General features: G+C 42.3%; 1 protein-coding gene across 2 annotated transcripts in view; it reads right to left on the bottom strand.

Moving 5' to 3' along the window:
• Positions 1-21,051, bottom strand: part of Prkd1 (protein kinase D1) — a 286,258-nt gene extending 265,207 nt beyond the window's left edge. Inside the window, exon 1 of one of the 2 annotated variants that reach the window (XM_057783083.1) lies at positions 20,475-21,051. In XM_057783083.1, coding sequence (XP_057639066.1) covers positions 20,475-20,732 — 258 coding nt within the window. In that variant the 5' untranslated portion in view covers positions 20,733-21,051. The remainder of the gene's footprint in view (positions 1-20,474) is intronic. The other variant, XM_057783084.1, reaches the window with a different exon arrangement.
• Positions 21,052-23,235: the final 2,184 nt, after the last annotated feature.

The following is a 23,235-nucleotide window of genomic DNA, read 5'->3' as shown; positions in this document are numbered from 1 at the left end:
GGGGAAATAGAGATCTCCTCCTTGGACTGGGGTTGGGTGGGGGTGGGAACTTGATTGAGGGATCTGGTTGGGGCCAGGTGGAGTGGGACAGTGCTGAGAGAGATAACTGGAAAGAAGAGCTTTATGGAGTTGGGTAGAAGCTTGATGTAAGGAAAACTCCCACGAGTCTATAAAGATGGTCCCAGCTAAGACTCCGGACAGCAGTGGATCCATATCCTGAACTGGAAAGTCCCTGTGAACAGACTAATGACCATCCCAGTCATCATCAGTGAGCCTTCATCCAGTTACTGATGGAGGCACACTCAGAGCCTCAGGGCCAAACTTTTGGACCATGTTCTACACTCAGAGAGTCCTGTTGAGGAGAGGAAGGAGGGATTGTAAGAAACAGGGGGATCAGTAATGTCACAGGAAAACTCACAGAAATCACTGAACTGGTTCATGGGAACTCACAGAATCTGAATCAACAACCAGGGAGTCTGCAAGGGACCAACAACTGCATGTATATGACCATTGTGTAGCTAGGTCTATATCTGACAGTCCTGGCAATGGCAGCAGGGGCTGTCCCCAGGGCTTTGGCTGGCTCTTCGGAATCTATTCCTCAAGCTGGATTGTCTTGCCCAGTTTGAATGCAGCAGGAGGTACTTAATCTATGGCAGCTTGATATGGCGTGCTTTGCTATAGCCCATGGGAGGCCTGCCCCTTCCTGAGTGATTACAGAGGGAAGAATTGAAGGGGAGTGGGGGGAGGGAGGATGGGGAAAGAGTAGTTGGGAGACTGCATTCAGGATGTAAAATAAATAAATTTTTAAAAGTAAAAGAAAGAGATTAACACAGAGATCCACAACTGGCCTAGGTAACCGCAGAGTGTTCTGCTCTCAATTGGACATCTATATCACACCCCTCCTTCTAGGGTTAAGGAATCCTTGCGGAAGAGGGGGTAGAAAAACTGTAAGAGCCAAAGGTGATCGATAGATAGACAGCTACAAGAACACAATGTTTTCAGGACACAATAGGGCAGCTGTACATATGAACGCTCAAGAGGTTGTGACAGCATGCACAAAGACCCGAGCAAACTGAAGCCAGAGGGGCTAGGTGGCCACAAAGTCCAAACCCCAAGTGAATAGCTCTTGGTAATCCATAGCTGCCTGGAGATGAGGAGTTTGTTTTCTTTAGGACTGTGACATATACTAGGTTTAATATGCTCCAGGGAATTGTCACAACCTAAGAGTAGGTAGGCAGAAGAAATGAGACTTGGTGGCTTAATAAAATAAGGCCACAAAGTCATCGGATGAGCATGAATTGGGGTGGATTTGTGAGGAGCATAATAAAAATACAGTGCATGAAATCTACACAGAATTAATAGCTATGTATTTTTAAAGGATAAATGAAGTTTAAACCAATAACTTGAACATTAAATTCTAAAACCCAAATAAACTTTTGAAGCCTTTTTGCACCTAAAGTACCCCAAGGGTGCCAAACACGTTTTACTTAAAACACCAGCACAGAAAGACAATGCATCAAATGAAGAATCAAAACAAAGCAAGCACATTCTGCTGAGTACATTTTTAACAGAAAGAAAGCTGGTAAGACATTTGCCAAAATGCTAATGGTTTTTAACTGAATTCTGTGATTCGCCTCAAGATAATCTGAGTTTCTCACTCCTGCAGTCTGCAATGAATATGACATATTCATCGTCTACTGTTGCTGTAGTCCACTACCACACATGTGACTTCTCTCATGTTTCCTGGGATCAAATGCACCAAATGCATGCTCCCCAAACTAAGATCAGCACGCGTTTTCTCTGGAAAATCCAGAGGCGAAATCTCTAGTTGTGTAGCATCTTGTTTCGACTGTATTCATTTGGCCCATTTTCCAACTCTCAAAGCTCCATGACTATTGTCACGTCTTCTAATAGTTCATGGCTCCAACTTCTGTTTTCCTCTTACAACGGCTCCAGCATCCCTTGGTTCTTAGCCCACCTCCTTCACCTGCAAGGTCAGCAACAGAGAACCTAGTGTCGTGTGCTGTTCACATAGCCTGCTCTACTCTCTCGGGTCCATCCAGAAGGGAAGACTGTTCACTTTTAAGAATCCGTACAATTGGCTTTAATTCACCAGAATATCCAGAAAAGAATCCCTTCTTCAAAATCCTTATCACATCTGCTAGTTCCCTCTTGTTAAAAAAGATAGCATTCACAGGTTCCCAGGATAAGAGTGAAAACGTGGTTAAGGGCCATGATTCCACCTACAACACCTTTCCACAATTTTCAAAATAAAAGAAAAAAGATAACCGCTTAATTGAAGTAAAATTACAAGTTTCCATCTGGAAAAAAAATAAATGGAGATGACTATGCAAAATCAAATCCCCTTTCAAGCGGCCTTCAACCACTGACCTGCCTTTTCTCACGAACCACGTTTCATAGCCTGACTTGCAAACCCGTAATCGCTAATATTACTTCAAGAGTGCGTTTGTCAACAGAAACCACACATGCAGCAATAGGCAAAAGTCATCCATGTCTTTATCCAAGCTGTGCCTATAAATATATAAAGAATATCATTGTTCCTGCAGAACAAGACAATTTCCAAAATGTTATATACTTTTTTTTCCAAATAAAAAGAGACTTCTAAACAATTCAGTGTATTTCTGAGCAGTTTCTCCCTCTTTGCTGACCTTGCTCTCTTTTATCCAGTGACGAGAATAAAAAAATAAATGACAACTCAAAGGTACCGGAGTTTATATCCGTGGTATATTTGTGTTCTGTGTGTAAGTAGTTATATTTGACTCTTGTGGTGGCTGACAATTGTACTGAGTCTGAAAGACAGTTCATTTTTATTTTAGTTAAGAAGAGCAAAAATAAAGATCAGAATAAGCAAAATTATTTGATATTTGAGACAAAAATGTACATCTCTATTGCAGTATTTTGGTTTTATTTTCATTCAAAATGAGATAACCATCCACTCGTTTATGATATGAAGTATACACTCTGTTATCTAGAAACTTTTGGTCAAAGACAACATTCTGAGCCAGAGAAATGGCTCAGGAATTAAGAGCATGCACAGGTGTTCCAGAGGACCTGAGTTAAATTCTAAGGAACCCTGTCAGGTGGCTCACAGTGATCTGTAACTCTGGCTCCTGGGGAATCCAATTTCTCTGCCTTTGTAGGCATTTGCACACACACGCACACACATACATGCCTATACACAAACAAACACATACGTGAAAATAACTCTTTATAAAGACCGTTCTAAAAAGAAAAAACAAAGAAATACTTTAAAATCTATTTGATTTTAAGCTTGTTCTAGAAAAGTTCTATAAAATGAACTTTTATAATAATCTGATGCCTTTCAATGAAATAAATTCTGCAAGTTTTAACTTTACATGTAGGGAGGTTCTTGGCAAAAACAGCCTCATGGGAACAAGGCTTTGCTTTTGACTCTTACGTTTTTACTGAAACTCTAGATATTTTAATGGCAAAAAAAAAAAAATTAAAGGAATCCTGCAACAACAGAAATAAACAAAAACCACCAGGAATAAGCAGGGCAAAATACTGCCCTACTTAACTCTTAAGGATAGGGGATCTAGCCGGGCAGTGGTGGCGCACGCCTTTAATCCCAGCACTCGGGAGGTAGAGGCAGGTGAATCTCTGTGAGTTCTAGGCCAGCCTGGTCTACAAGAGCTAGTTCCAGGACAGGAACCAAAAGCTACGGAGAAACCCTGTCTCGAAAAATAAAAATAAAAATAAAAATTTAAAAAAAAAAAAAAAAAAAGGATAGGGCATCTAAGCACAGGCTTATGAGACAGCCGTTCACTAGAAAGTGCCTAGGACATCCACATCCAGTCTAGTACAGCCAGACACCCTGCTGCTTTGGCTTAGCCAAGGACTTCCATGAGGTCATGGCAAAAAATGAGTGCTCATGTAATTTATCCCATTGTACTGAAGCTTTCAAAGTCCCGAGCGCAAGCTGAAAAGATGGCTCGGTTGTCAAGAACTCCCTCCAACTGCCCTTTCCGAGGACCAGAGTTCAGTTCCCCAGTATCCATATTAGATACCCATATTTCTAGACCCAAGGAATTCAACCCCTCTGACCTCCACTGCTCATAGCCTGTGAGCATACCCACACACAAACAAATCCATAAAAAGAAACAATAGTTACTGCACCCTTGCTGTGTACAGTTTCTTTCAAGGCAGGAAAGCTCAGAACGGAATCTAATGAAACTCTGGACGTCATTTAGGTCTAATCACGTCTTCCTACAATGTAGCTACAGCTACAGCCTGCGGAGCGTACATATAGGTTACAAGGGAAGTGCTAGTCTTAGTCTTATACACATTCAAAGGAATATAAGGCAATTTGCACTCGGAATAACGGACACGATTAACGAAGGGTGATCCCCAGCTTGTGACTGATCGTACAAAGGAGTTTGTGGAGGAGGTGTTCACTCACTGTTGATAAATGCAAGGTATCAAATGCAAATTCACATACAAAAAAAGACACTTGCAAAAAGAATGATTCGTTTCATCGATTTCCATTGGCAGCCTAGGTGTTTTACTTCTACTAGCCTGAACCACAAGAAGACCTGTAGAGCCCGACCCTAATCCTATTCCAGAAGACCCTTGTACCAACGTCTCATTGGAAGGAAGAGTTCTGAAGCAACAACTTAATGATCTTACACAAAGTGTCTTCGGACCTTTGGATGAATGACTGTGGCATCTGACAATTTAAAGACAGATGAGGATTAACAATCTACAAAATACATTTTGTATTTTTTGTTGTTGTTGTTATCATTAGGTAATGATACTACACTCCAAATTAATTCTACTGCACATAGATAGGTTACCTAAAAACAAACAAAACAAATATACTATGGATAACTTCATGTATTGGAGGACACCTTAGAGTTGAAGAGGATCTCTAAACCAGGCAGCCATCTCTCTAAAACACTAACACCCCAAAGCGAGCCTATTTCTAATGCCCCGTATTAGTGCCAAAGGTGTTTTGCCACTCAATGTCCTTGTAGGGTATACCTTCAAAGTCACTAGGATTCCAGGTGACCATTAACTTGGATGTGAATTCCAAATGAGAGAAGCTTTCTGGGCTAAAAATAATTGAAACTAACATACATGTCATACCACATTACTAAAGTTAAAGTACTTTTAAAGTCAATTTCAACCAATATAATAGAAAAATTTAATGCGCGCACACACACACATACACACCACTTGATAATTCCACGACTTCTGTTCAAAGCTATGATATTCCACCAAGTGAGTCGAGGACTAGTGGTTGAAAGGAGGCAAGTTTCTACTCAGTAGCTGTGCAATTTGGGGTAAATGATTTAGCATCTCTGGCCTTATGTTAAAATGGAGATAAATAATCACAGTAGAGAATTCTGCTCTGAGGACTGAAAATGACAAACATCAAGAAGCCTGCCACAGACAAAAGGCAAGTTTTGTTCCTGGAAGCTCTCCTCTCTGCTGGCCATTGTGCCTTGAGAGAAACCACTAACTCAAGGTCCTCTGCCACTCCATGGAATTTTCCAGATGAGGCCCTGGAACTTTGTCAACTATGACCCAATGCTCCAGAGACAAGCGCTCCCTCAATCGCTACCAGGCAGCCATAGTGGAGCTGCTCAGAGCTCACACAGAAGACACTCAGCAAATTACAAAACAGCATGATGGTTTGTAACCAGCCACTTCGCAGCCAGCTCCCCTACTGCTTGTTATTCTCCCATTCCTTAGTGGGGCCAATCCTGTTGACAAAATCCACAGAAGTTCTGCAGGTACTTCTTTCCCCTGCCCCTTAGTTCCACTACTATCGAAATTCCACTAAGGGTTGTACTATCAAAATGGGTGTGGGGCTGTTAACCAATGCAACTGAACATTATCACCAAAACTTAACTGATGAGAGTATCGGTTCTTATCATTAAAAAGCCAGATACTGGGGAGTATGCTTGTAATTACAGTGCTAGGAAGGTGGAGATGGGTAGATCCTCAAAGTTCCTTGGAAAGCCAAGTTAGCCTAGTCAAGGAACCCTGCAGGGGTCCCACTGAGAGACCTGGTCTCCAAAACAAATTGTGGGCCAGCAAAATGGCTCTGTGGGCATTCATGCTTGCAGCCATGCCTGATAGAGTCTCATCGTCAGAATTCACAGAATGTGAAAAGAGAACCAACTCCTCTAAGTTGTCCTCTAACCTCCAGAAAGATGACACAGCATGCATGCCCCCACACGGAGAGAGAGACAGATACAGAGACACAGAGACAGAGAGAGACAGAGACACAGAGAGAGACAGAGACACAGAGACAAAGAGAGAGAGAATAAATAAATAGATGTAAAACAAAATCAAGGTGAACAGTACCAGAGGAATAACAGCAGAGGGAAGCCTCTGGTCTGCACACACATGTCCATGAGTACCTGCTCAGACTTACACGCAAATACCAAATTTGTTTAGAGCCTGAAGTACATCAGCTTACTCCTGCTTTTGGCCATGGTTTCACTCCAAACAACGCTCATGGTCAAATGGTCTTGACATCTGGTTCCACTATGCTGAAGGTCTAAGTGGAATAAACCATCTCTAAATCATTACAACTTTTCTGGCCATCCATGTTTTTTGTTGAGCTTGCCACCGCAGGAATGCTGAGCAATCCTTTCTAGGCTGCTAAGTACCAACATCACCTTCGCATCTCAGAATTTATAGAAACCAGTACTAAGGAACAGACTTCTTAGCTGTATGCTGAGAAGTCTCCTGTCCTACCCAATAATCCGCTTTCTATGACAAAGAAGTCACTCTGGCATCTCCCCATTCCTCCGAGTCTTGAGCCAAATGTTCCAGGGCCTTGATAGGTCACCCTCTCTCAAGCATGGTCATGACATCCTGATTCTCTGAAAAAGATGCTGCCAATTTTAGTGAAAATGAGAACTCCTGGTACTACCAAGAATCCCTCCTGGACTCCAGGACTCAGGCCTACGGTCTTTCTTTCTCCATTTCTTTTTGTTGTTGTTGTTGTATTTTTAAAAATTTCTGTCCCCCTCCTCTACCCACCCAAAAGAAGACATTTTTGTGTCTTCTTACTTTTAAACCCTTCAAGGCAAATTTGCTCCCCAGGTAGTCTTGGGTATGTATTCTTCTACTGGATAGTGGTCTGATGGAGGTGGGTCTTGTATTTATCTGTTGCTTTCATTGGTTAATTAATAAACAAAACTGCTTGGCCCCGATAGGACAGAAAATTAGGTAGGCGGAGTAGACAGAACAGAATGCTGGGAGAAAGAAGCCGAGTCAGTGAGTCGCCATGATTCTTCCACTCCAGACAGACGCAGGTTAAGATCTTTCCTGGTAAGCCAGCTCGTGGTGCTACACAGAATATTAGAAATGGGTTAGATCAATATGTAAGAGCTAGCCAATAAGAGGCTGGAACTAATGGGTCAGGCAGTGTTTAAAAGAATACAGTTTCCATGTAATTATTTCGGTTGTAAAACTAGCCGGGTGGCGGGACGCAGCCCTGCCGCCGCTCCTATTTCAACAGTGGTCAACTTATCAGGGCTATCTTCTTGAAGGAAACTTTCTTTCCCTGTCCTAAATGCTAACAACTGCCAATAGCCACAAGTCTTGGGAAGGCATTATGTGCCCTGCTCTCCTTCCTCACTGAACTGAACTGGCTTGGGTTTGCACAGGTCTGGTGTATGCTGATGAAGCTATAGTAGTTTTATACTTGTAAATTCATATTTATAGCTAATCTGCTGTGTCCAGAAGTTGATGTTTCCTTATAGTCAGTGACCACACCAGCCTCTATCTGCTCTTCTGTGGTTATCCCTGAACCCTGAGAGCAGTTGGTGGTATGTCTTCCATTTGGGGTGAGTCACCTTACTTTCTCAGCATTGGTTAGTTATGGGTCCCTGTGTTAATCACCATCTACTGCAAAAAGAGAATTCTTAGATGAGGTCTGGGAGATGAAATTGATCTACAGGTATAAGATTAAGTCATTAGGAGCCAGGTTAATAAGATGTCTATTTTAACAGCATAATAGTGGTAGGTTTTCCATCCTATGATCTGTCTAGGCATAATTTCTTAACCACCCGTGAAGTGAGATTTATAGCCACTCAAAAAGAAAGTTTTCCAAAGCCACAGAGAAACCCTGTCTCGAAAAACCAAAAAAAAAAAAAAGAAAGTAGATATTTCCATGACATTGATGCCATTATTGAACCAATAGGCATGGTTTTTCCAAACTAGTCATTATTATAATATGAAGGCTTTATATACATATATGTGTATCTGTCTGTGTGAGTACATGCTATGTGTGTGCTGGTGTCCCCAGAAGCAAGATGGATTCCCTGGAGCTGGAGCTAACAGGTAGTTCTGAGCACTTGGATGTGAGTATTCTAGAGCAATTTTGACCTCTCGAAGAGCAGGACACACTCCAGAACGCTGAGTCATCTCTCCAGCCTAAAGGTTTATTCTACCTTTCATTGTTTAGGGCAAGGGGATGGTTCATCTAAGTGTGGGTATTCTAAGAGGCATAGATATCAGATGCCCCTAGAGATGGAGTTACAAGCAATATTAAACCACCTAGTGTGGGTACTGGGAATAAGACATGGGTCCTCCCCAAGAGCAGAAAAAGCTAACTTCTGAGTAATCATTCAGGGCACCATTGCCAATAGTCTGCAATTAAAAGAAGGGGTGCATTTAATTGATAAAAGACATTGAGAAACATTTTTCTTCAATAAACATTTAAGCAATGATAGATTAACTAGCTCAAATAGTTAAAATCTCCAGAATTTAAGCCAAATGAAAAGTAGGCCTTGCTTCTCTAGTTATGATCATCCATTTGAAACTAAGAGAACGATTCGATGTCACTCCCATCATTATGCAATTAATATGACTTATAGAATGACTTAGCAAAAGGCTTTACCTTTTTGGTATATCCAAAACTGACAGTTTAACCTAATGAGAAAAATTCTTTTAAATGATCAATTGAAAATAATTTAATTCATAAAAACGTCTAAAATGTACACTAAGATGAAAGTGGCTGAATAAATTTCAAACCAAATACAAATTATTACAGGCCATAGTGATAGCTCAGCAGTTGAGAGCACTTGGTGTTCTTGAAGACCCAGGTTCAGTTCCCAGCAGCTACGTGGAGGCTTACAATTGTCAATAATGAAGCTCCAGGGGATCTACCTCTGTCGTCTATGGGCTCCTGTATACACGGAGTATACAATATATTTACTGAGGCACGCAGTTATACACATCAAATAAAATAAATATTTTCAAAATACATTAATATCAACTTGAATCATTTAAAAAATATAAAAAGCAAACTAAATTAATGGTACTTAAATTTGATCTTGAACAAAATTGGTCTTTACTTGATTCACAAACACACTTTTGTTTACAACATCTCAAGCATGGTTTTGATATATTCAGACTTCTTCTCATCTGTGCTTGCTTCTGGTTTGTTTGTTTGCTTGTTTGTTTGTTTGTTTCTTTCTTTCTTTCTGTGCAGGGCTTTTAGCCCAGGCAGACTATGGAATCTATATGCAGCAGAAATGACTTTGGACTTCTGATCCCCTAGCCTCCACCTCCTAAATGTTGTGCTGCGACTACAGGCGTGTGTGTCACCACGTCTGGTTCATGCCACAATGATGCAGGAGATCTGAAGTAATAAACTGATGCCATGAAGAATCTACCAATAAAGTTGCATAGGAAATATGAAATGGCACAAAGTAGAATTTAGCCAGAAGAGCATGACCTCCAAGACACCTGAAAGACAAGCAGTGTACTTACCAGACTTGTTAAAAACAGTAAAGAAAGAAAATTCTGTACCATAACCGAACTTTGGGGTTGCTGAAAAAGTTCCTGCTAGTGTTTATTCACCAAGATTGTTCTCCAAATCGTCTACCCAGAACAAAGTGACAACCAGATGGCCATTATGTCCATGCCTCTATCAAGGGTGCAGTCCAGAATGACAGCCACACTTAAGTCACGGCCTATCGTTCAGTCTTCCAAGTGAGCTCTTATCAAGGAAGGCATGAATCACCCGTGTGGGAAGACAGAACCTTGGTAACAGCTATTTGAAGGGAATAACATTGATGCACTTAGGAAATAATTCTGGCAATATTTCTGCTGTGCAAATTTCCCACCTGCCCAAGTGGTCAAATTTGCAGTTGTCTGTCTCAGTTTAAATTTCTCCCAACTGGACCTAAGACAGATTTAAGGATGACAGTGTGTGTGGAATGCAGGAGCCTACGGTGTTTATAAGTTAGTAAAACCTTCTGTGCGCAGCAGGCTCCTCTTTGGGTACTATTAGGAGCCTGCATCTATTCTATTAAAGAGTTTCTCTTATATTAATCTCTAAGTGCATCACGTGATCTCTCACTGGGAAGGCATATGACTTCTGCAATAACCACTTACTTAGGTAAAAAAGATCCCAAATATACCCAGATGTCTATTAAAAATCTGTTCCTTAAATTGAGCCTTCACCATCTATTATTTCAGTGATTATTTTTCCTGAAGTGAGTTTCCACTGCCAAGGTGTGCCACACATTGCCATATCCCTCCAACATATACTTAGAAGAAATAACAAAACACAATTGGAGCTTTACACTGATAGATGAAAAAATATGGTAAAGCAGGATGTGATCATAGCACATCTAAAGGAGAAGTTATTAAAATTGAATACAGGGACATTTTAAAGAAAGGAATGATATATTGCTTGACTGAGCTCCCAGTGAGTATCAGGGGCATTACAGGCACACCTCAGTTCATACCTTCCGGGTGCTAACAGGCTTTGTGGGGTTCTGTCCCCCATTTTATGCAAGGAAGCCTGATGCTTGGAAGGAAAGCTAAGTAACAACTACAAGAAGGAACAGCTATAGTTCCCGAGGATTTCAATGGCCTGGTCTTCTGCACCAGCAATCAATTCCTCTGTTCATTTTACAGAGCAACACTGAAAAATAGACCCAAAGGGCAATTGAGCCAGCTCTCCTGGCTCTATAATGCTAAAAAGAAATAAATATCTAAATGGGTTATCAGTGACAGAGAGAGAGAGAGAAAGAGAGAGAGAGAGAGAGAGAGAGAGAGAGAGAGAGAGAGAGAGAGAGAGAGAGAGAGAGAGCAAAGTAAGGGATAATAAAAAATTGATGCAGATTAGATAGCACTACAATTAAAGAGATATCTAATCAGTCATCTCAGTGAGAAAAGATTAGATCCTAAAGAAGGGTTAATATTCAAACACAGAAGGAACTTACATATCTCAGTAACAAGAAAATCACCTCTAAAAATCACAGTATGGGCAAAAGAAAACATACAGTGGATCCACAAATATATTGAAAAAATATTTACTACCTAACCATCAGGGAAGTGTAAATCTGAACTGTATTGCCTCAAACCTGTTTGGAATAGCTACTACCAAAAAGACACGATAGACAAGTATTGGTAAGAATGTGAACACAGGCCCTACATACACTGTTGGTTTGGCATAAATCAGTAAAGCAACTTTGAAAATTCCATAAAGATTCATAAAGAAATAAGAATAAAAACATCATCTCAGGCATGAATCCAAAGAAAATTTCTCTCTCTCTCTACCTCTTTCCCTCTCTCTCTCTCTTTCTCTCTCTCTCTCTTCACACACACACACACACACACACAGATATAAATGTCTTTTGAAACATCAGAAACCCTAGGTCTTCCTGGCTCAGAGATTACAATACTTGGTGAATGAAGAAATGGTAACTCTTCAATGTTTCATCTCTCAGGTCTTTTCTATTTAATACAGGCTGTTTATTTCTACTTTTTTCTTTTTGGTTTTTCGAGACAAGGTTTCTCTGTAGCTTCAGAGCCTATCCTGGAACTAGCTCTTGTAGACCAGGGTGGTCTCGAACTCACAGAGATCCATCTGCCTCTGCCTCCCAAGTGCTGGGCTTAAATGCCTGCACCACCACCACCTGGCCTATTTCTACCTTTTTAACTGTACTTGATTCCCAACTCCCCACCACCCATCCCCAGCTCTAACTGTCTGAGGGCTTCATGAAAAGCAAGGTTAATACTTTCTCACAAAGCCTTTGTGGATGCCAATTCCTAAGCAGAATTCATATGGTACTGAGCAAAGAAACTGAAAATGTCCAAGGTGACAGTAAGATATTTATATCATCCAAATAAGCAATCTTGTTACCCTATAAACTCAGCAACTGTAGGAGCACTGGGTACAGAAAAACAATGATCAAAATAAACTAAGATAATTGCAGGCTTCAGTGGTCTCAAAATTTAATACTCACTATCTTTCCAACTAGTGGAATCAGTGAGGGATATGTGTGTGTACCCCATATATAGAGAGAGAGCCCTCATATATATGCATGTGTATACACACACAAATATAAGAAACTTTTATTTCCAACATAAGTTAGAAAGTTTCAAACAATAGTGTATATGCTTTTTTAGTGAACAGGATAACACTGCCTGCGGAGCCTCGCACTACCAGAAAGACAATCTGTTATGCACATTCATGCTTCTCGCTACCACCTTCATCGTGACACTCATTCTTGTCAAGCATTTTATGACACCCATGAAAAAGTGGCCGCCGACAATTAAGGAGAGAAACTCTTGGGAACTCTCGAAATCGTGCCTGAATACAAGCAGTAGATTCAGCAAATTCCTCATCAGTCAAAGCTTTAGTCGGAACAGATGCCAACGTACCAGGAACGGGTACATTTTTTTTCTCTTTTCCACCAAAATAAGTTGAACAAAATTCCTGAATGATTGCATATTTTAAAATCTAAGCTGTATTTGCCAACACTGTTAAGTTGCTGTATCAACTGTCTCGCTTCAACCAAATATAATCTTTTGCAAGTTTGGGAGAAACTTCTAAAGAGGAAACTGTGGTCTGGACAGGTTAGTTGTTTCTGTAAAGTGCATTTACATCATGTTTTGTTTTTTGCCTTTCTATCTATTCAAACTACATGATATTCTATAATTACGTGTTGTCCACATAATTCAAGAGATTGTTTATTTAGTAATTTGGTTTTGGTTTTAATGTGAGACCAGTAAAGTCAGAAAAAAACATGATATGGGTATTTCTGTTGCCAAGTAACATCTAGAGGTCATTTCATTACACCGTTTTAATGTATTTGCCAATATCAGAAGGATTTATAGGAAAATTTTTCATATATTTTTATACATGAGAACTATTTCGCTTATAAGGGAGCCAATCGTCTTCCTAGTTTATAAGTCCTATCATTAGGAGACCATGGCATTATGCCCTCTTTGTTTTAAATTGTGTAACACCCTGTACCATTGAAAAAAATGTTTTAAGAAAATGAAAGCCCGTTTTCACAGCTGAGCTACAGAATAACACTGACAAGACCGAAAGGTAAGTCAGCACTTTAACAGTATCCCACACTTCGACTTCTATTTGTGGTACTCGCTTGTGTGAACCAAGGGGCCTACTACTCCCAACACATTAAAAACAAACATTATGCCGGACTTGCTGGTGTACACCTTTAATCCCAGGAGGCAGAGACAGGAAGATCTTGTGAGTTCGAGGCCAGCCTAGTAGTCTACAGAGTGAGTTCCAGGACAGGCAGATCTGTTGTTACACACAGAAACTCTGTCTTATCACCTCCAGCTGGACTACATCTTATCTACCTTTAATGCAATCTGAGTTCAGCCATGCGATATGGATTATAGTACCAATTTCTTGATGTGGGTGCTTTATGTTTACCTGCAAATGCAGCTTGCTTTGTTTAACTTGGATGCACAGTGTGAATACATTAGTCTTTGAGGAATTCTGAAAGGATGAGCCGTGAGCAGCTCATTCAAAGTACAGCAGCTTCTAATACTTGCCCTGCAACAGACCAAGGATAGTATCGCTGAAACCTACAGCATGCTCTTATTAACACTGCAACTTTACTTAACATTCCTTTTGCTACCAAGATAACAGTGTATAATGGGAACTTCTGATGATTGACAGATGGTAGCATCTACTGTACACATCCTTACCAGGCAGTGACTTCAACTCTTTGCACATATTATCTTCACACGCAAAGTAATGTTAGAGAGCTTATAACCATAAAGTCATACACCTACATATTTTATAGTGTTTAATAAGTTCATTTAAAAAAACATAAAATGATAAAAACTTATACGTAATAATCTCGGGGGGGGTAAGTAATAATGACTGGCTAAATAAAGTTTGGAATCTTCCTTAATAGTTCAGCATAACTTAAGTTTGATAAGACCAGTGTCATAGAGTTTCTCACACTATGATGAAGCACTATGACCAAAAGCAACTTGTGGAGAAAAAGGTTTTAGCTTACACTTCCACATCACAGTCCATCTTAGAAGGCAGTTAGGGAAGGAACTTAAGCAGGACAGGAACCTGGAGGCAGGAACTGATGCAGAGGCCATGGAGAGGTACAGGTTACTAGTTTGTTCCTCCCTCGTGGCTTGCTCAGCCTGCTTTCTTATAGAAGAGCCCCTGGGTCCTCCCTAACAATCACTAATTAAGAAAATACCCTATAGGTTTGCCTACAGCCTGACCTTATGAAGGCATTTTCTCACTTGAGAGTCCTTCTTCCCAAATGCTTGTGCCAAGTGACATAAAACTGAGCACAACTTAACCTCCATTAAGTATGGTACTTCAGGGGAAGTTTTAAATTGAGTAATTTTCTAATCTAATCTATGCAGGCAGCACCACTCAACACACTACAATCGTGTTCTTTCAAATATCTTGAACTTGAATCTAAGGGCCTACATTAATGCATATACTGTCCAACAAAGTCTGTATGGCTTTCTGTTTTCCACATCAGAATTTCAAGGAATATTCTTCCTGTGAAATCTATGACAGACATAGTTTATACCTTTGGGAGAGATATCTTTGTACTAATACAGAAATACCAAGCGAAGTGACTGCTTCGTGCTGTGAGACAGAATATAACAGAAACATTCCATCTTGAAGTCCACATTATAAAGTATAAAACTTCAGTATGTGGATGCTGGACCTAAATAACCAGCTCTTCATATGTACTTCAAAACTACGTATGAATTCATTGCACATGTGTATACATTACACAAAAACATTGTGTACCCAGGCTGAGCATCCCTAATCCAAAATCTTCTGACTGACACTTCTTGAGCAACAATATGACACAAGAAGAGAGTTCCACACCTGTCCCCATGCAATCACTAACAGTCAAGATAATTTTTAAATACTAAAAGAATAAATAAAATAAAAATTAATTGTCTGTGTAAGCATGGGTCTAATCCCAGAGATATCTCATTATTCATGTTATAAATATTACAACATCCAGAAGAACCCAAAGTCCCAAACTCTTCTTGTTCCAAGACTTTCGTATAAAGGATACTTAACCCATTCAGGACATTTATGTCACAATATACTATATAACCCCAATGAAATCAAGGTGCATAAGCTACTAAGCTTGAAAGTAAACATTAAATTGGAAATGCATGCTACTATGGTTTTTTAACAGTCACCTACGAAAACGCCAAATTCTACACGTTATCATTAAGTCAGAAATTAGTAGTATACATTATGTCCAAAAATAAAATTAGAACAAAAACATACACCAAAGATTCTCATTAGTTTAAGAGGTTTTTGTTGTCTACACACCCGGGGATGATCCACCAGCTAATTACTTCCAGCTTTCTCAATCTGTGTGCAAGTGGAATGGCTAAAATTAAACATAAGGGTTAAAAGGGACACCATAACTGTTAAGAAAACAATATATAATTAAGAATGTAAAACAATGGCACACAAAGTAATGCTACTATCAAACCAAGGCTCTAACCTTGTTACTCTGGTAGCTATTTTCCACTTAAAAGTTCATACTTTAATTTCCTTCATCGGGAAGACCAGTGCTAAAGGTAAAAGCTTAGGTCGGATGTCTTACAAATGCTATTACACTAGTAAGGGTATCCAAGAGGGGAGCTCTGGTTGTCCTTTAAATAATATTAAACCCAAATGAACAGGAAGCCACATAATTGTACTGTACACCACTCAATGCCCTTTGAGTTCTAAATGTTCGGGCACACCTGTGTGCGCATGCACGCAAAGGTATACAGGCACACCTGTGTGCACACACATGCTAAGGTTTATGGGTGCACCTGAGTGCACATACATGCTAAGGTGAATGGGTACACTTGTGTATGCAGACATGCTCAGGTGTACGGGTGCACCTGTGTGTACACACATGCTAAGGTATACAGGCACACATGTGTGTGCATGTATGCTAAGGTATACAGGTGCACCTGTGTGTACACACGTGCTAAGGTATACAGGCACACATGTGTGTGCATGTATGCTAAGGTGTATGAGTACACCTGTGTGTGCATGTATGATAAGGTATACAGGTGCACCTGTGTGTACACACGTGCTAAGGTGCATGGGCGCACCTGTGTGTGCATGTGTGTTAAGGTATATGGGTGCACCTGTGTGTGCACACATGCTAAGGTGTAAAGGTGCACCTGTGTGTATGTGTGCTAAGTTGTATGAGTGCACCTGTGTGTGCATACATGTTAAAGTGTATGGTGCACCTGTGTGTACACACATGCTAAGATGTACGGGTGCACATGTGTGTGCATGTGTGCTAAGGTGTATGGGTATACCTGTGTGTGCACACATACTAAGGTGTACAGTCACACCTGTGTGTGCACACGTGCTAAGGTGTACAGGCACACCTGTGTGTGTGCATGTGTGCTAAGGTGTACGGGTACACCTGTGTGTGTACACGTGCTAAGGTGTACAGGTGCACCTGTGTGTGCATGCATGCTAAGATGTACATGTGCACCTGTGTGTGCACATGTGCTAAGGTGTACAGGTGCACCTGTGTGTGCACGCATGATAAGGTGTACAGGTGCACCTGTGTGTGCACACATACTAAGGTGTACAGGTACACCTGTGTGTCCATGTATGCTAAGGTGTACAGGTGTACCTGTGTTTGCATGTATGCTAAAGTATATGGGTACACCTGTGTGTGCATGCATGCTAAGGTAGGCACACACACAGCCTGCTATGAATTCAGTCTACGTCATCCTCTGAGATGTTGCTACCTGTTCCATGATAATTCCTTCTCATTCGATGTAGTCAACATTCCTTTGACAGGACAAAGTAGAAAGGTCTCAGTGAAGACAGAAGCCATGCATACTGATTAAGGAACAAATCTTTATATATAACCAAGTAACAATGGTATACACATGCAAAGTGAAGACATTAAATGACTAAACACTGTAAAGCAGACTTTACCTCAGCTTCCCAAAAAGACAGAGCTAATAATATCCTATATATTCCTACATTCATCCGTGCAAAGAAAGAGATCACCTCAGATTACACTAAACATCAGGTAAAAAAAAAAAGTATTAGGAACTTTTATAACTCAGTAAATGAGTAGGATCAAACACCTTAAAAGAACTTCTGTTGAATTGCCATCTAATTTCTTCAAGAATAAACACATATCTGATATTTTCTAAACCTATAAATTGAGGGAAAACTATATTGTTAAGATCTACACATTAATAAGAACTTCAAGCCAAGTTTCTCAGGTACAGCCACTCTCCTGTTTAACCCTGTCCACCTCAGGAACTCTTCCCCCAAAGAAGGTCCCATGAATAATACCATTGAAATCTACTGAACTGTCAGTTAACACTTCCAATGAATTAAGCTAGGAACATCTCTGCAGTACTCAGGGGCTCCTGAACATAGACTAGATTAAAAATACTCCTAATACTGAAGCAATAAGAGGGAAGGACTATGAAAATCAGGAGAACCTTCTCTTTAAAAGCCTAAATGCTAAACTGCAAATGGTTTGAAACCCACCTACCCAAAACACCTATTTTAATATTAGTATTCTCATTCATCATTCTCCCTTTCTATTTCTGTCTCTGTCTCTTTCTGTATGTGTCTCTTTCTCTCTGTCTCTCTCTGTCATCCTTTCTCACAGTTAATGTCTTCATAAAGTATAGTAGAAAAGATGGGAAAAGCACAAAAGCCCCCACACACACACACATAAACACACACACACACACACACTTCCTTATTCCATGCAATCAGGCTGCCCACTCCTGCCGCCACACAGTACAGAATCCTCTAAGTCTTGTTTCTGCCTGGGAAAGTAACATATGCCAAAACCGATATAGAAGATACATGGATAACGAATGATATATAGGTAGATAGAGAGTTACATGATATATATAAATAGATGAAGGGGTAGCAGATGATAATAGAGGACAAAGACAGACAGTGGGTGATTGATGTCTAGATGGATAGATGATAGAGTAACTAAAGAGACACATGGTCTAGACCCATTATCTTGTATATTTTACTTATAATATTCTGGATACCTATAACATAAAAATTCACATTTCAAAATCTTTCACCTTACCATAAACATTTTTGAAAAAAACAATCATGGCCAGAAAAACTTTTCAAACTTTTCTTTTGGCAAGAAGCTACAGAATAAAGACAATAAAGACAGGATTCCCCTTAGAAAGCACCAATGGGACTGGTGTCCTCTCTTCCCAGCATTCCTGCAGCTCCCCCCCCACCCCCACCATCTTGGCTCACAGCTAAGCAGTTCCTGACTGGACTCCAGTTTTCTTTCGGCCATAACATTTTTGCCATTCTAAAACACCCTGCACACAGCTAACATGCATTTTAGATATGCCCTGGCATGGTTATCTCTCTTGGGAAGATTACTGAGTTTTTTTACAATGTAAGTTTCTAATCATCTCAAGGCTTTTCTTCTAAGTGAACCTTCCCTACACATCCTACTGATGATGTTCCAGCCTCCTGCATCCCATCGATCCTCTTGCATACACCTCTCCCCAGGCACTGGTAACAATCTCCAGGTAGCAGCACCCTGAGTCAACTGGAATTCACTGTCCAGTCAAAATCCCAACCCAAACCCTCAAACCATGCATGTTGTTCCCCCATTCAAAACTTCATCAAGGATAGAGACAGAGGGAGAGTTTATGTGGGTCAAACAAAGTTTGTCCATATGAATCTAGCCCACTCTCTCATTTTATTTAGAATTCACTGTTACAATTTCATGGATTCTAATGGCCTCTGTGTGAAAGTTCATCATAGGCGGTGTGTATGCTCCTGTGACAGAGATTTTTAATTAACTAGTTAGTGTCCTAACGGAACTATTTAAGGCTAGAGTATGACAGCCAGAGCTTAGAATATGTGTTTATTCACAATCTCGAGGAAGAGGGGGGCTGGACTCAGTGCCATTTTTAGACTTCAAGGAAGCTACACGCGGTTCAATTACATGACATAAAATATCACTCCTTTTAATTAATAAAACTTCAAGACACTCACTGTTACTTGAGTCTGGCCTCTAGAATTTTCACTTCCTGGATTAGCGACGGCTCCCCAGCTCTTCCCTAGGATCTGTGTGCCCACAGTCACTATTAATACTGCTCAAAAAACTTTAGCGCACTTCTCTCCAAACAGTTTAAGAAAATTCGCTCTTGGCTATTCATTAAAAGGTGAGAAGTAGCCAGTCAGTCCTCAGGGGCTGAAATCCAGCACTTTTAAGTACCTCCTCTCTCCTCCCCAGAAGCCTGGCTGTTCACACTGTGAAGAGTGGCGCCATGGGCCCTTCCCCCCCTACATTCAATGGCCTCTTTCCATGAAGTATCCTTCTGGATGGCTACAGAGATAACCTAAATTAAAAAGTGCACTGGAAACAGTGATGGGTGGCCTAGCCCAGCTTTATGGGCCTTTCCCCAAACAGTCTGGTGGCCGCTATCCAGAGTTCCCACACAGCCTCAAACTTAAGAGCAAAGCCAGCACTGGCTGTTCCTGGAACCCTAGACCCTCGCTGCTCCAGTCTTCCAAGATCGGTGCGTGGAAAATAAAGCCAGATTTACAGAAAGACTGTAAATCTCAGGTTTTATTGTTGGAAAATGTTTCTGAGCTCACACAGAGGTGGTACTCAATTCAGGGAGGACTTGGGTAGTGGTGCACCAACTGCTCGGTTGTTTTCACAGCTGGCCTGCTCAGTCACCCCTTTTTTTAAAAGCACTATTGACAGGTGAGAAATTCCTGGCGTCCAGGTCACAACCGGAACTCCTCAGCATCAATTAGAGCCCAAAGAGGAGGATGGAGCAGAAGGGAGGGGTGCTGAAAATGCACTGGGCTGGCCCAAGGGAACTCTGGGGCTGGAAAGCGGATCTAGCACCAGGTAGGCTCTGGTCCAGGGCAAAGAGTCAGGACAGCCAGGCAGCCTCAAGAATATGCCCGAGCACGAGAAGAAAAGTGCAAGATTCCTTGAACTGTCACCGGAGGAAGGGAAGTAAAGGAGGAGAGAGGCAGACGTACCAGCGGAGAAGGGCTGGAGATCAGTCCTGGGAGGACTGCGGGGCAGGAAGAGCGGTGCCTGGGGTGAGAGCATGCAACCCGGCCACCGCCAGGCTGCATGGCGCGGGTGAGGCCGCTTGCAAAGTTGGCGGGCCCGGGGGCACCTTACCTTCTGGTCCACGATGGAACAAGCCATCTCTCGGACGTGCGCCAGGCTGTAGTCGCCTGAGGAGTCCTGCAGGAGCAGCACCGGCTCGCGGCTCAGGCCGATCTGCAGAAGGAACGAGATGCCCCCCGCCGGGGCCGCCCCGGGCGCCGGGAAGGGCGAGGGCCCGGAGCCGGGGACCAGAGCGGCGGCAGCGGCGGCCACAGCGGCCGCGGCGGGCAGCAGCGGGCTGGGCGGCCGCAGGAGCGGAGGGGCGCTCATCGCGCGAGTGAGCCCCAAAGTTTGGCAGACGTGGGACGCGGCGACGCTGCCAGCGGCGGCCAAGAGAAGGCAGCAAACTTTCCGGGAAAGTCGGCGAGCGGCCGGGGGCAGGCGAGGGCGGGAGCCGAAGCGGCGAAGATGGCCGAGCGGAGCCCGGGCCGAGCGGAGTGAGCGGGCGAGCGCGCCGCAGAGCGGGGGGGAGGGGGGAGGCGCCCAGCTCCAGCCGCCGCGGCGCGCTCCGCTCCGGGGACCGCGGCGGGTCCGCGCGGCCGGCGCCGGCGGGGCGGGGCGGGACGAGGGCGGCGCCGCCGAGCTGACAAGGGGAACCGGAGCCCGCCCGGCGGGGAGCCGCCCCCTCCTCGCTGCAGCGGCTCGGGCCCACTCTGCAGCCCCGAGCGCCGGACCCGCCCATTCGGGGCAGTCCCGGCCACCTCTTGCCAGCGCTCCCACACTACGCACTTCCACCAGCCAGGCGACTTTGGGTGCACCCCGGAACGCCAGGCCCGGAGCCCACTTACGTGGGACTCCTTCTGAGAGTCCTCGAGTTTGTTAATGGGTAGGCGGCCAGTCCGCTGAGGTAGCTGAGGTATTTAAATCCGTGTGTCTTTTCTAATAGTCCATCTTAATGCATCAACCCACCTGCTCCACCCACCATCTCCTTAAGGGCAGGCAAGACTAAGGTCTGAATAAGGCTCTTGCTTTCTACTTTGTGTTTGAACTCCTGTGTTGAAGCCTCTTCGGGAAACTGTTCTCTGCTTCTGTCAACCTAAAACCCGCTTTCTAGGAGTGGTTCCAGCCCCACACCCGCAGCACCCACAGAATGGTCAGTCTGCACTTATTTTGATCTGATCATACTGGTGGCTGGGCAAAGAGAGGTACTTCCCAGCCCATACACCCTGATTCTTTGAGTATGTAGATTTACAGGAGCCCTGTTTGGTTTAAGAAGCAGCAGTGATAGTTGTCAGACGCCTTCTGAGAATTCTTAATAAATTCCGAAGGGGCTCCATCTTGTCAAGCCTCCTTGTCACGTTGGCGTCCCCAGTGTGTTCTCTTACATGCATGAGAAGACACAAACCATTTTGCGTGTTTTTCTTTGCAGTGCATTAATTAATTAATTCTGTCTGGTCTTGACTAATGTTTCTCTTCTGGTCCAGGACATTGGAAGATAGTTTTCTACAGAGTTGTGTTGTGTCTCAGTAAAAGAATCTTGAAATCCCCAACTACATGTGTTCACTCACTGTTCTAGAAGACTCTCTAGGTTGATGCTACAGAATACTGTTTGGGTGGGCAGAGTGGAGGTGTCCCTAAGTTTACAGGGTACTTTAACTAGTTTTACCTAATAATGGCCAAATGGGAGACATCTGTGTTTTCTGTCGCAGCTCTGAACTGAGGGCTTCTCTGTCCCAAAGTCAACTGGCACCAGCTTCCTATGAAGTCCGTTTAGGTTCTTGCCATAACAGATAACACTGAACATATAAAAATAAGAGTCAATAACATTACATAACAGATTACACTGAACACTGAACATATAAAAGTAAGACAGTCAGAAACCTATTACATAACAGATTACACTGAACATATAAAGTAAGACAGTAAATAAGGTTAGTTCCAACCGCAACAATTGCCATAAGTAACAGTAATTTAGTGGTTAAGGGCAGTACTGTAGTCAAGAGCCTGGAGAAAGGCTCCATACTTTAGCCAGTGAAGAAAACAAGATTTTTCTGGTGTATTTCCATTTGAGCCAAGGCCTGGTTGATGGAAAGGGACCAGTCTTAAGAAAAGCTGAGGTAATGGCCTTCTAGTCATAAGGAACAAAAAAAGACCCCAACAGAGGACTGCAGTTGGCGTGTTCAAAGCACAGGAGCAGAGAGATGCAAGTGGGTGAGAGGAAGCTGGGGGGCGGGGCGAGAAACCACCCCTTCAAAGCTATGGTAAATTGCTCCTGTTTCATGCTCAGGACACTGCTGAGCCACTGGGATGATTATAACAAGAAGAAAGCCAATGTGATTAACATGCGTTCAAAGATAGCGCTCTGGCTTTGCAGGAAACAAATTATAAGAGAAAGAAATAAAGCCAGAGGCACTGGATAGGCGACAAGAACTGTCATTCCCTTTCCAGGACCGTTGTGATGGTGGTGAGGATGCTAAGAAATGAAAAGTTATAGTTTCTAATTCAGAGGCAGAACTGAAGGTCTTTGCTGCTTAATTAGATTCATAGGTAGTGGGGTAAAAGAGATGTCATGAAGGACTCCAAGGTTTTCAAGAAATTGGCATGTTGCTGCTGATAACTGAGACAGAAGACAGGAAAGAAGCAAGTTGGGGAGAAAGAAGATTCATTCTCTGAGCATTTAAATTTGAAATGCATCAGGCATTCATCTGGTAATAACTGGAACTGGATTTTTCAGCCCCATATTCAAGAAGAGAAATGAGTCAGAACTATATTAAAATCATTTCCAAGTTGTATTAGACAAGATCTCTTGAAACAACTTCACATACTCATCAGT

This window comes from Chionomys nivalis, chromosome 10 (assembly GCF_950005125.1).
Source record: "Chionomys nivalis chromosome 10, mChiNiv1.1, whole genome shotgun sequence".
In the NCBI taxonomy this organism is placed as follows: Eukaryota; Metazoa; Chordata; class Mammalia; order Rodentia; family Cricetidae; genus Chionomys; species Chionomys nivalis.
Note: the sequence above shows the minus strand (reverse complement) of the source record. Positions and strands in the feature narration are given on the sequence as shown.